The sequence below is a fragment of the Gymnodraco acuticeps genome, unplaced genomic scaffold (assembly GCF_902827175.1).
Source record: "Gymnodraco acuticeps unplaced genomic scaffold, fGymAcu1.1, whole genome shotgun sequence".
Classification (NCBI taxonomy): domain Eukaryota; kingdom Metazoa; phylum Chordata; class Actinopteri; order Perciformes; family Bathydraconidae; genus Gymnodraco; species Gymnodraco acuticeps.
Window position 1 is genome coordinate 1153004 of NW_022991435.1, and position 15138 is coordinate 1168141.

Below are 15138 nucleotides of genomic sequence, written 5' to 3' on the forward strand. Positions count from 1 at the left end.
CACACACAAATGTGTTCCGTTTCATATACATGTAAATAAAATCCAAATACAGAAAAAAGTTTTACATATGTATTTTTGATCCTCACATATTTGTTTTCCGTTTAAATCCCCTGCATCTGCAAACACAAACCACTTTCTGTGCACAGATCGCTGTGCATTCGTGTGTGGGTTTTTTGAGACTCCCCTGACGCTCACCCGATTCGTGCTTGTAATTTGTTCTATCTATAGCCAATCAGATGTCTCCTTCATTCTAAGCCAATCACATGAGCGCGCCCCCACGAGGGTATGATTTCTTGCGTTCATGACACTTCATATACGCATTTTGCGTATTCAGCTCGCTAAACAGAGGGCGGAGCTTCAGGTGATCATGCAGAGCTGCGTGTCTCCGTCAGACTCAGCAGCTGATCTGATCTCTCTCTCGCGTCCGGTTACACTTCACTCGCGTTTATGTCCATATCGATCAGATCCAGCTCTCCTGATCGGCCTTTATAGAGAGCACCGATCAAACTATTAAGAGTGAATATCGGCCGATAATGACCGGCGGGGCTCCCCCCGTTGACAGTTCACTGTCTAGCACTGGCTTCGTAGTGCACTGATCGATTAGGCTAAGCTAACCTGTAGCTGCTCCCTCCACACTCACAACAACTTCATGCAGACATAAATAAAGCAGCTGTATTCGCCATACAGGAAACACACATTTAAAACGGTTTTGCCTGCCGTTTTTGTGTACACATTACAAGCATTCATCAATGGTTCGGAAAGTGGCGCTGTACCTTAATAATATAACTTTAGGCTTGTATTTGCGTGCATTTCCTGTTAGGAAAGTGGCAATGTAGTGAGAGTGGACTGGAGGTGTCCTGACATTAGCGCCTGCAGGCAGGCTCCATGGACCTGTCAGCTCCCGACTGCGCAAAATGCGTACATGAAGCGCTACGTCATGAACGCAAGAAATCTACCGTGGGGGCGCGCTCATGTGATTGGCTTAGAATTGAGGAGACATCTGATTGGCTATAGATAGAAAAAATTACAAGTACGTCAGGGGAGTCTCAAAAAACCCACACACGAATGCACAGCGATCCGTGCACAGAAAGCGGTTTGTGCTTGCAGGTGTAGCGGTTTTAAACGGAAAACAAATATGTGTGGATCAAAAATACATATGTAAAACTTTTTTCTGTATTTGGATTTTATTTACATGTATATGAAACGGAACACATTTGTGTGTGCATTGAAAAACACAAGTGTGGATCCGGAAATACAAGTGTGAATCCTTTTGCGGATCATGAAATACAAGTGTGAATCCTTCTGTGTGCACGTGTATTATGAGACTGTTCTGAGCCCATAACCTTACACCATATACAATTTACTAGTATTAAATATAGCAATATATGTATTACAGGGGCATTTTGCTGCCTAATAATTCATTTTGCTTTTGAATAGAAGTAATTTATATATTTAAATTGAGATGTTGTCAAGTGGTTCAAATGAAGAGGGATGGTCAGGATTTCAAGGTAAGATGAAGTGCCAATATATTAATAAAGCTAAAACGTTGTTTTGGTATTTGGTCGGCCCAGTTTCAAGTCTCTACAGTAACAATATAACTATTTATAAATCAAAAACTCTGAGCAAATACAAGCCGCATTTATTAAAATGATCTCTAGATCTGCTAGAGCAGAGGTGCGTCGACCGCGGGGGCTGGTAGATCGCGAGTCATTCATAAAAAAAAATCCAGCTCCGTTAAAATAAACAAAACAGGTTTTGATCCCTCCTCCCTTGGCCTCCCTGCCACTTAATGGAGAGGCGAAGTCACGCCCATCTACTTCCGGACCATGGGACCCCGGAAGCGAAAAATTTACATTGAATTCAATGGAGAGAGAACACGTATCTTTTGATCCCGTTTGAATTGTGCCACGAACTACACATATGATGTTTGTCAATCTTAAACAATCATTTCCATGTCAAAAAAGTCACATTTTGTCGTAAAACTGCTGAAATATAATACTATGGAAAATACGCTACTACAAAGACTACAAATCCCAAATCTCATTCTGGGTCGCGTAAGTGATGTCACAGGCATGCTCGGTGATTTATAATAAGACTCGTAATTAAAGCGAAGAAGAAGAAGATCTCATAACTGATTTATTCCCTCCAATAAATGATAGATCGCTAAAAATAAATTCACTTTTACAAGATGCCTGTGTGCTTTGTACCAGGTTGTAGTCATAAAAGTGATCATACCACTTGCTCCTTCTATCGATTCCCGTCTGATGAAAGGACCAGGAGTCGCTGGATCAGACATATCAGGTAATATCATAGGTAATATACATGTTGTGCATGGAACATAGTCAAGTTAGCTACCTAGCTAGTAGCGACGAGTAGCGAGCACGTTAGTTAGCATTACATTACTTAGCCTTGTCATTTTTAGTAGCCTTACCATGAAGTTATTATTTTATTACATGAAGTAAACCAAAATATTAAACAGTAACCAAACATGATGGTAAGTATTTCGTGAAACTTTTGAAGAGTAGCCTACTGCGCCCTCCACCGGGTGCTAAGGAAGCAGTTCAGGGAGAGTCGAAGGCAGGCAGGGAGCTTTGCATGTCATTCTTCTGGACGTGTTTCATTGTGATGACAATCTGTTTGTTGGAAAGACAGTCGTTGTGTGCTTATTGAGAGAAAATTGTTAGAAGAGATAATTATTCAAAGTGTTGTTACTTTAAAGTGTTGTTACTGACCTTTTTCTCTTTTATTTTCTTTACCACACCTGTAACTGCTGAGACGTTGAGGAACATGCACACTGACCTGCTCTGGCAACCTGATTTCCACTGTACGTAATAGTATTTGGTTATGGTATATTATTTATATACATCAAAGGCACAATGCACCCCCCAGAGACATACATGTATTGAGTGTGATATGTTGCATAGGTCATGTGAAATCATCTTTACATACTAGAAAACTGTAGGAGCGGCAACTTGTTTTGAAATTGAATTTTTAATATCCGATAATAAAGTTGATATGTTTTCTTTATTCTTCTCTCTTCCCAGCTCCATCACCATTCTCTGTTCCTGCATGTCCTGCTTGCTAATCAATGCTCATATTTTTTTACACAATTACAAATAAAGTCATTGTATTGTATGACATGAAGTTGTGCTTCATTCGGAGTCAATAATAAATTCATTCTGCCTTCAACTGCGCAATGATTGTGGACTGCACCGACATCCATGTAGCTGCCCCCCAGTAAGATGAACCAAGCAAAGAGGGTCCCCATCATTCCCAAGGACATCCAGCTGGCCCGCCGCATCCGCGGAGAGAGGGCTTAGACTGACCTGAGACCAGCACACCCAAACACAACAGCTCTTTTAAGAGCCACATACATTTTCAAAGAGTTGCAATCCTACGTTATTATAATGATTAAACTGTTTCATGTATCACTTAGTTTACTGAACTGTGATGAATGAAAGAAATTAGTGAGGTAGTGGTTTACTGAAGTTACAAAGACATTAATATATGAGTAACAGGTCAGTGTAAACACAAGCTTCTGTCAATTATGGATCATTCAAACTATTTATATAAAAATATGTAATAAAGTTCTAAAACAAGTATTCGGTATATTCCTTGATAGCTTTTGGAGAAGGTTGTTTTTAAGTTTACTAAAATCTATCGTTTCAACTGTTTCACTTTATAAAAAGGGAACAGGTGAGTAGAGCATCATTGAGTTTCTTATTCTGTCAGTAAATTATCCAAATGAATGTTTTTCATTATTTTAGTCAACCCTAAACAAATTGATTGTACCTTTTAATGATGACCTTACATGGTCGGCAAAGTTAAATTAACTTCAGAAAATCAAATCTGTTCTGAGAAAAAACTAATAAATGTTTAAAGATAGGAACTTGCCATCCCACTGAAAAACAGTCCGTAGAGATTTAAAGGCGTAGTTGTAGTTCAGTCCAACGTTTCATTTGGATTCATTTGACAACAGTCAACTATTTTCATAAAGAATATATATATTTTTCAAAGTCAACTTTATTGTCAATCTTACTCAGTTTGAGAGATCAAAAAGACGTTTAAATAAAATTATACAATTTACAGATATGTATACAAATATATATATCCTATATACACCATCATGTATAATGATGGTGTATGATGTAGAAGGAAGTGTGGTAGATAACAAGTAAATATAGAGTTACATACAGATCCATGTTACAGCAAAAGATGGAATAACTAAGAAGCACACAGTATAATAATAATTACATGCAACAATTAAATAACTGCTCAGCATCTCCACCATAATCCCAATCTGCTGTGTCCTGTTTTCCTCCCCTCTGCATAACACCCCATCACACATACAAAACACAACGCAGAGTCCGAGGGTGTTAAGAGTATGTTTATTGAAATGTCCTCCTCTCTACTGGCCAACACAGGGAGCATATGCTGGGTGTAGAATTGTTCCAGGAGGAGGAGATTTCCATGCCATGCAGGGTCTTTGGGGATGGGGATGATGATCGCCTCCTTCGTGGTCCACACAACAAAGTAGCAGAGACTCCGGTCTGTGATGTGCAGCTGCCCTTGGACCTGGTGCCAGTATGGGTGATTCTCCTTGAGAATATATGACCCACCCTCCTCACGGAGACAGAAGGATGGTAACTGGACTGCCTCCGCGATGGTCATGTTCCTCTGGCTGTGTGGACACTTCACCTCCAGCAGGGCAGATGGCTGCACAAGTCCATCGGGTGATGCTCCCAAAACACCCGACTCACTCACAAAGAGACCAGACTCGATTCGATCACTGTCACTTGATGCCTCCACAAAAGCCTTCACCCCTTCGGCCTCGTTTACAACCCCCCAGTTGACAGTTGGCGATGTCTCTGGCCAGTGGGTTGTATGTCTCCTCTCGCTGTTGGTAAAGTTGAGACACCGGCTGGACTACTTTGGAAGTGCCAGGCTTCCTCCACTGGCACTCAACATCTGTGGAGCTGATCTGCCACATGGAAAATATTGCCAATGCTGCAGCGTGGCTGCATTTGTACATCTCCTGTGCACAATCACAGACAGCGCTCTGCATCGCGCCATCGTCTCCCATGCAGATCTGTAAAAATAAAGTAAGTACCATTTGTTAGCATGCTATAATAGATTGAATGAGCAATAATACAAGGATGGTCCGGATCTGGGGGTGGGAGGGTTTATTTTTCCATAGTTTTGTCCTCTTGTCTGTTGTTATTGTTTGTTTTTTCTGTATTTTTTGTAATTTGTGTTGTATTGGTTGTGATTGTACATTGTATTTTTCTAAATGTGTATGAATACATTTTTGAAAAACATTTGATCAACAATAAAAAAGGATTTGGTCAGGATCTAGACTCAGTGTGTAGTTTATTAATTAATCAATGCTCTCTACATTAGGAAAACACATACCGGTGTACCAGAGGGAGTCACACACAGCTGTGCCTAGATAACCAAAATCCTTGAATCGACACACAGCAAATAAACTCAAAAGACACAACGAGAAAAAGGAGATCACACATACAGTATAGTCGATATAAAACTGGCCGCTTCAATCTGAAGAGCAACTAAAACAAAACACGGGAGTGTATCTTGTTCTTGTGAACACTAATGTTATCCACAGCATACACAGAGACCACGAAGTTCTTAAGGAGAAAACTAGTTGTTAAAACAAAACACGTTACTGTACCTTGTTAGCTAATGTTAGCTAGCTGACATTAACGTTACACATTGCACTCATATTACTCACCGAAACCTTGTAAAGCCGGTCCCGCATGCTGGCTCTTACAGAACCGACTATCTCCCCTTTCATATAGGTACAGCTCTCAACGTGCCCAGACTTGTAGTGATTTTCACCTCGTAAAATACTTTTATTCTCATTCTGAAAGAATGTGGTGAAATGTGCTAACGTGACGGCCATCTTTATGTTGGTGACGCGTATTGTGCGAGACGAGAGACCTGTAGTTCACTGAGCGGTTTCACACGAAAAAATGTGTAACTTCACAGTTTTACGACACATTTTTATTTTTTTGACTTGCAAAATGTTCTTTTAAATTGACAAACATCATATGTGTCATTCGTGGCACAATTGAAACGGGATCAAAAGATAACCTTTCTCTCTCCATTGACTTCAATGTATAATTTTCCGCTTCCGGGGTCCCATGGAGGCTTTCGGAAGGGGAGGGACTTCGCCTCTCTATTCCGGAGTTTACTTGATTGACATAAAAAGCGACCTATCGCTTTCCAGTCTGTTAACCCAGAATGCAAAGCGATACAAAATCAGTCAAGTGCCGGGAAAACTCAAATTAAGTTAAAGAGACAAACAACAAAATGAGTGCGGGACCGAGCAAAAAGCTAAAGACATACCACTTCCACCCAGAATGGGAGGGAGAATATTTTGTTGTGATGTCACATTCAAAGGTTATTTGCCTTATTTGTAAAGCAAGCGTCGCTCTGTCAAAGAAAGGTAACGTGGAGGCATTATTGGAGTGTTCACAAGGCATATGACAGCGACTTCCCTCCGAGTAGCGAGTTGAGAAAGAGAAAGGTCATGTATTATTGCTACAAAAACATTATCTTGCAGTCTTAGTGTCGCCAACTCGTTTCTAACATGCAAAAAGACACACAAATGCGCCTATGGTCGGTGTATTTTCGACCTTTCCAATCCAGACGAGATCTCTCCCCCGTCTGTGTGCGAGGGGGCGGGGCAGTTTACACACGCGGCTGCTACATGCAGCAACACACGGAGGAGATGGCGGAGAGAAGCGCTCCAAGGTGTGGTTAAATGTTACCCGTCTTGAGGTGGACAATGCTCCTTGCCAAGAGTGTTTAGCATGTAAGGGCGGTAACACGGACAATTTGTCTAAACATTTAGCAAAAGTGCTCCACATTCAGACGGAGGAATGCACCGGGTTCGACTGTCTTTCTAGTAGCTCTGTAGCCCCCCCATCCACGAGTAACTTTTCCACGTCAGGTGTTATGTATGCTAGCAGCAACACACGGAGTTAACTCAATGACAGAAAGGCTGACAGAAAGCCACAGCTCGATTGAGCCTTCTATTCCCATAGCACTCAGTAGTAATGATTTTATGTGCTTTTTTAACGATAAAATTGTTACTCTTAGAAACAAAATTAATGACCTCTTGCCTTTGACCAGTATAGTGTTATCAACAGCTCCCGGAAACGTAAGTTCTAATATTACACTAGATAGTAAACTAGAATGCTTTTCAGCCATAAACCTTGAACAATTAAATTCAATGATTCTCTCTTCTAAACCATCAACGTGCATGTTAGACCCAATTCCAACTAAGCTGTTGAAGGAAGTTTTTCCATTAATTAGCACTTATTTATTAAATATTATGAATATGTCTTTATTATCAGGCTATGTTCCACAATCATTCAAAGTAGCAGTGATAAAACCGCTTCTTAAAAAGCACAACCTCGATCCAGAGGTTTTAGCCAACTATAGACCTATTTCTAATCTTCCGTTCCTCTCAAAAATTCTTGAGAAAGCGGTCGCAAAACAGCTGTGTGATTACTTAAAAAACAATGATTTATTTGAAGCTTTTCAGTCTGGCTTTAGAACACATCATAGCACAGAGACAGCTCTGGTTAAAGTCACAAATGACATTCTAATAGCCTCTGACAAGGGACGTGTCTCTATTCTTGTTTTGCTCGATCTCAGTGCTGCATTTGATACTATCGACCATGATATCCTATTGCAAAGACTAGAGCACTTAGTTGGCATACAGGGAGCTGCTTTGGACTGGTTTAGGTCCTATCTATCTGAACGCTCTCAGTTTGTATGTGTCAATGATGAATCTTCCACGCAAACCAAAGTTAGCCATGGAGTGCCACAGGGCTCAGTGCTCGGACATATTTTGTTCACATTATATATGCTTCCGTTAGGCAATATTATAAGGAATCATTCTGTAAACTTTCATTGTTATGCGGATGATACTCAACTATATTTATCAATCAAGCCTGATGAAATTAATCATCTAAATAAAATTCAAGACTGCCTTAAGGACTTAAAAACGTGGATGACCTTAAACTTTTTGATGTTAAACACGACCAAAACTGAAGTTATTGTACTTGGCCCGAAGAATCTACGAAACAAATTATCTAAGGATATACTAACTATGGATGGCATTAATTTGGCCTCCAGTGAGACTGTAAGGAATCTTGGTGTTATATTTGATCAGGATTTATCCTTTAACGCCCACATAAAATCAATTTCAAGGACCGCCTACTTCCATCTACGTAACATTGCAAAAATCAGGCATATCTTGCCTCAAAACGATGCAGAGAAACTAGTCCATGCATTTGTTACTTCAAGGCTGGATTATTGTAACTCTTTATTATCAGGGTGTACCAATAAGTCAGTCAAGTCGCTTCAGCTGATTCAAAATGCTGCGGCTCGTGTACTAACCAGAGTTAGGAAAAGGGACCACATTACTCCTGTTCTGGCTGCCTTACACTGGCTCCCTATAGAACACAGGATAGAATTTAAAATTCTTCTTCTCGCCTACAAAGCCCTTAATGGGCAGGCGCCATCTTACCTTAAAGAACTCATTATACCCTACTGTCCTACTAGGGCATTGCGTTCCAAGAATGCAGGGTTGTTGGTTGTTCCTAGAGTCTCTAAAAGTACAATGGGAGCTAGAGCCTTTTCTTATCAAGCTCCACATTTGTGGAATCAGCTTCCAGTTTGTGTTCGGGCGGCAGACACCCTATCCGTTTTTAAGAGTGCGCTTAAGACCTTCCTTTTTGATAAAGCTTATAGTTAGGGCTGATTAGATTCAGCCCCTAGTTTTGCTGATATAGGCTTAGTTTGTCGGGGGACATCTTACTTCTTCCTTCTCTCTGTCTATACCTGTGTACTCTCATGTTCCGATTAACCCAGCTTCCCCAAATGTCTTTCTTTTTGGTGGCTATATACGCCGGGATCCGGAGTCATCGATGATCCTGCGCTCCTCTGTCCTGGATCGCGAGCCCTGGATCTTGAGTCGTGGCTGTGGTCCTGGATCATAGTTCCTGGATGGATATCCTCGTGGATTCATCTTCCTATTATACACACATGCATTTCCAAACATTTGGACTACCTATGTTTCAAATGTATTATCTTTTCAATTTACACACGGCATCTATTGCACGTCTGTCCGTCCTGGGAGAGGGATCCCTCCTCTGTTGCTCTCCCTGAGGTTTCTCCCATTTTCCCCTTTAAACTGTGGGTTTTCTTCGGAAGTTTTTCCTTGTACGATGTGAGGGTCTAAGGACAGAGGGTGTCGTATTGTCATACTGATATTTTGTACAAACTGTAAAGTCCACTGAGACAAATGTAACATTTGTGATATTGGGCTATATAAATAAACATTGATTGATTGATTGATTGATTGAATGATACAAACATGGGTTAATGATTAGAGGTAATTTTAGAGTTATTTATTTTGATAAAGTTTCAGCTATTCTGTTTACAATTCTGTCATCAGATTATTTAATACGATTTGTTAAAACATTGTTGTTTCTTTTGATGTGACATATTATTTATTTTATTTAAATAAAAAGCAATGTTAATTTTGTTCACAATTTGTTAAGTTAATTTAATAATATATGTATTTTTGAATCAAGTATTCATCTTTATTGTCTTCATTGTTAGTTTCCACTTCCACATGCCTAAAACAACCTCAAGCTAAATCTAAAAGTTGATGGCTAGAGCGTTTGAGAAATTGTGCAAGGCATACAGTAATAGTCCGAATAGTCGATTAATCGTTTCATTAATCGATAGATTAATCGATTATCAAATGAGTCGTTTGTTGCAGCCCTATTGTAGTTATCCCATGTATAAATAAAACGTGTTATTCAGCAACCCTTGCAATTTGGGATTTTATTTTTGGTTGGTAGACCTTGGTGAGCTGGTCATTTCAAAAGTAGCTCACCAGCTAAGTGTGGGCACCCCTGTGCTAGAGAATAAAGCGGTGGGGGCGGTAGAGCGCCGCAGAGGCTTGTTCCGGACTGAAGAGGAAGTGCTGCAGTGACGTCACCGGCGTGTTTGGGAGAAGGCCGGAGGAAGATGGCGGGGTCCAAGGTGAAGCAGGACATGCCTCCTGCGGGAGGATATGCTGCGTTTGATTACAAGAGGAATCTGCCTAAACGAGGACTATCTGGTACTTGCATCTCATACGCATTTATTGAAATATACAGGTCCACACACTCGAGCTGTTAGTATGCACAGGACAGAGGACATTTGCTACTTACTGAACAGAGGCTAATGCTAACGGGTCAGGTAGACACTTTAGCTTTTATATAGTAAAATGTTTAATGTCAACGTTTTTTTAGTGTCTTAATGTCATGCTTTCTATATGGGGAAACAAACAATACGTATGTTTGACTGCAGCGTACATTATAAAAGTGTGTCGCTGAATAACATTGAAGAGTCATTATTGACAGCTACTTGCTAACTAGCCAACACGGGCACCCGGTTCATTGCAAGTCCAATTGTATTATAATGTTGTAAAATACACATGAGCTTTTTGTTTTCATGTTGTGAAGTTAATTTCCAAGACTAAGGCAGTTGTGTGAAATTCCTGAGACCTAATATTAAACGCATGATTTGCCTATTCTGGTGTTGCATTTAAATCTGCCCCCGCAAATTCTGTTAAAAATATTAACGATGTTTTCTTTAGTTAGGTTTCGGGTTTGCACTGCACTAGTAAGTCTACTTGCTGTCGTCAGTATGGAAGTCACATCAGAGGTGAAAGAAGTACGCAGATATTGTACTTAAGTAAAAGCAGAAGTACCACAGTGTAGGAATACTCTGTTATAAGTAAAAGTCCTGCAATCAAAATCTTACTCAAGTAAAAGTAGGCCTACTAATTTAGCAGATTAGCCATTTTCAGAATAATATATAGTATATGTTTTGATCATAATTATTGATGTATTTATATGATTATCACAGCTGTTTAAGGTGGAACACATTTTAAAATCTTTATTTACTTTTCCAGTTGTAAGTGTTGATTACATTTTGTTATCATTCATCCATATCTGCTAAGTAATTTAAGCTTTCAAATTAATGTAGTGGAGTAAAAGTACACTATTAACCTCTGAATTGTAGTTGGGTAAAAGTACAAAGTAGGACTAATAAAAAAAATAAAACCCTCTCTCTTTTCCTCTGTACCAAAATCTCTAAAAACGGGGGTACAACGGAGCTGATCTAGATTTGCGTCCGATATGACGTAATATCGGAGATTTGGACCCACGGCACTATCAGAAAGTTGCGATCAGAAACAATGCACGACTGTTTTGGACGTAATATGGTCGGTGTTGACATTAGCATCGCTAACACTCAGAGCTAACCTGTACTGGAGAGCATGTGTGTGAAAAAGCAGGAAATAAAAAGGAACTCACCTTGTGGTATAACCGGCAAGAGAGAAAGCCTTTGAGCTCCATACTGTTTCAGAAATGATCCTTGATAATCCATGATATGGCGTTTCATCACGGCAGTATTTAGTTTAGACAGTGGCCGTTTCTCAATGTCGAGTAAACCTGCTGCAGAGCCACTATTTCAAGTATACTACGTCATCGAGTGGGGCCGAATGCTGGGCATTTAACATGCATTTAAACAGTCCTTCGGCGCCACTCGATGACGTAGTATACTTGAAATAGTGGCTCTGCAGCAGGTTTACTCGACATTGAGAAACGGCCAGTGGCTGGTTCTCAATGTCGAGGAAGGCTGCTCCTGAGCCACTGTACTTCGTAGCGAGACATTTCAAGTTAAAAATAACATGATAGGTGCACACGGTCTGAAGTAGACATTTGGGAGTGCACACATTTCTAAAGGCAGAATTACATTTGTTAGCGTTACAGATTATTATTTGAGCAGTTATTTTTATCTGGTGAATAGGGGTTTCCGCACTTTGTAATTATCAGCTAGTAGAGTAAAGGCTTATCATGTTTAATATGAACATGTAAGTGTTTGGTTAACTGCTGAATAAAGAGTTCATGCTTGGCTATGAGTCACTGTCATAAGGCTTTTTACATGTAAGGCCTGAAACAAAAAAACTGCGTATCGTCACGCTTTAATAATTGTTACCAACATTTGCAATATGTATTACTTTATTTACAAAGTAGGTATTGGTTAACTGTTATTATATTATTCATTTAACTTTAATAGGTTATTTTCAACACTTGAAAAACGTTTGCTACTATTCAACTTGAGCAAACAATTATTTGAACACAACCATTGGGCGTCTATATGCGTGTCGAACCAGCCCATTCAGTTGCTATTATCTACATGGTGGTTGTGTAAGCCAAAAGTCAGTTTTGCATGCCATTTATAAGTTTAAAGATAAGGTACAATGGATTAATTTATTCCAACTTTGTAACATATAATACATTTGGGAAAGCAATCATTTAAAACCCAACATCAATTGTTTTTATGAATAAAATCAGGGTTTCCCACACATAGACTTTACTTGGGTGGGCCGCCCAGGTATATTAACGGCCGCCAAAGTATATTTCGCGACCCATTTAGCTTTAATCTTTTTTTACCCCCCCCCCCCCCCCCTGTTCTCTGTTACCACCAAGTATATTTCAGATTTGTGGGAAACACTGTCAAATTTTGCTTTAAAGGTCACTTATTATGCAAAATCCACTCTTTCACGTCTTTTATACATAAACCTGTGTCCCCTCTGTGTAAAGAGATTCTGAAAGTTTATATTGATGAATATAATGAAAAACAGTATAATAGGGGACCTTTAAACTGTCACTAACCCCTTCTTTCATCAACAGGATATAGCATGTTTGGCATTGGCATAGGCATCATGGTGTTTGGCTATTGGAGGCTTTTTAGCTGGAACAGAGAGAGAAGGTAGGGTAATTCTTGTAATTTTGCTTTTGGTTCAAATGTACGTTACAGTGAAAGAGTGTGTTTGCGTGTAATATTTCACAATCAGTCTGTAACTAGTGGTGACGTGTGTGCATTGCAGGCGCTTGCAGATCGAGGAGATGGAAGCCAGGATAGCTCTGATGCCCCTGATGCAGGCAGAGACCGACCGAAGGTGACACATAAAAGCCTCGCTGACAAATGCGATACGATTTTTTTTTTTCTTTCAATATGGCGTTGACTCTCCTCAATTACAACAGTTAACATTTTAATTTCCACTCATGCCAGAACCTTGCGGATGCTGAGGGAAAATCTAGAAGAGGAGGCGATTCTCATGAAGGACGTTCCTGGCTGGAAGGTAAAAAAAAAAAAAAAAGCTGCGATCTCTCTTTTTTGGGACTCAACTTTAACATCATATACTAATAATCAATAACCTTTTAGTTTTCATATATAGCTGCTACGAGAGTGTATGAGAGCTTCCGGTTTTGGGCATGCTGGCTGCGCATCACTCTCATTCACCAATGGTATGTTTAGATGGATTTAGGAACTCCCTCTCGATTCTATTGGCTCCAACGTTCCAAAAGAGGTGTCAATCATCAAAATCAACCGATGGGTTCCAGAGATATGGAAAATGCACCCAAATGACCCCAGGTGTTTTTATTTTTGCTAAACCACTCTAAAAAGGTCAAATGTCACTTGTTTTGCATCAATCTTGATACAGGGTGCTTATTATATGTTTATAGTTTGGATTCCTAAAGCTTTTAGTCTACTATCCCATCATTCAAGGGTGGTTTTCACTATAAGTAATGGGTTTATTTTGGACGGAAACTATAATTGACATTATTTTACTATGTGCAATCTGAATTTACTTGAAAAATAAAAACATCTATATTGATTCTGACTTTTCTACATCCAACTCACAGGTATATAATTGCTTTGAGAAAAAAAGATTATTAATTTACCCCTTTTAGAAGTGAAGATAGTCATTTGTTCTGGGCATGTCATTTTCCAGCCTTAAGCCTGAAAAACAGGCTCAGGGCATAACTGGTTAAGTGCGGATTGTAGTCTATTTCAGTTATATTTCTGACATTATAACGGGGCTTAATTTTTGCTGTATTACCAAAAAAAATCATATTTTCAATACATTTTAGGTCATAAGTGAGTCAACAAATGATACATATGAGTGTCAAATTTAAATGTAAAGAAAGCATTTAGCAGTCAATACATGACAGCATTTCACTTAAGTTTACTAGTAAATAACAGGATTCAGCTGATTGCTAAACAAAATGGACACCATAAAGTAATGACTTCTTTGGCATCAATATTTCTTTCTTTAATGATCCTTTTCTGCCATGATGTTTAAATGTGTACATACCAAAGCTGCCTGACATTTTTTAAATAAACTGTACATAGTCTTTACATGATCTTTACTGAAACATCCTAGCACCACAACATAAACTTTCTATTTTATTTAAGAGTTAAGTGCCTTAAGAATCTAATGTATGTTATCATTAAGGCCATTGTATTTATACAAAACATTTAACATTTCTGCAGGTTGGTGAGACGGTCTACCACACAGACCGCTGGATCATCCCTCTGACGGAGGAGCTGTTCAACCTCCGGCCCCGTAAAGAGCAACTGCAAAAGCGTTTCGGCTTCAAGTGGTACGTGTAAGCACCATCAACGACGTACAGCGTCCTGAGCTCCACCGCCTTCAACACCTTGTTCCTCGCTCAATTCAGATTGTAAATGTTCAATAATAAAGTATCTTTTTTTCCTGTACCTTATCCTGGTGTACCCTGTTTATTTTATCAATTAGGATTCAATTTCACATTCAGTGAAAGAATGTACATTTCCTTTATCTCTGGCCATTATCCTCACATTTCACATGCTATAGTACACTGCTATCCCACCATCAAGCAATGTCCTTTAACATGTACAACTTTCTCTACCCAAGCATGATGAGCATAAGGTATGGAGGACAGCTACTTGGCTACACACCATTGCTTACAAATGATGCCAACTTTTGATCCACCAAACTTGCCTACAGTATCATTTTATTTGTACCTCACGATGCATTCTTTACAGCCTCATTTTGGGTTGCAGCTGTCACGAAACCTGATTTCCCTCTGGGATCAATAAAGTGTTTTGATTACAGCCTAATTGCTCCAAACTTTCATCAGTCAACACATTGATTAAATCTGTCAAACACCTAAATCCTCCAACAATATCAAGTCTGATTTTACATTTTAATAA

General features: G+C 39.4%; 1 protein-coding gene across 1 annotated transcript; it reads left to right on the top strand.

Annotated features, from left to right (window-relative positions):
* Positions 1 to 9994: 9994 nt before the first annotated feature.
* Positions 9995 to 14669, top strand: ndufa13 (NADH:ubiquinone oxidoreductase subunit A13). Its single transcript, XM_034196042.1, has 5 exons — positions 9995 to 10165; positions 12789 to 12867; positions 12986 to 13057; positions 13171 to 13240; positions 14437 to 14669. Exons 1-5 carry the CDS (start codon positions 10072 to 10074, stop codon positions 14554 to 14556), a joined length of 435 nt encoding a protein of 144 aa, XP_034051933.1. The 5' UTR covers positions 9995 to 10071; the 3' UTR covers positions 14557 to 14669.
* The last annotated feature ends 469 nt before the right edge of the window (positions 14670 to 15138 follow it).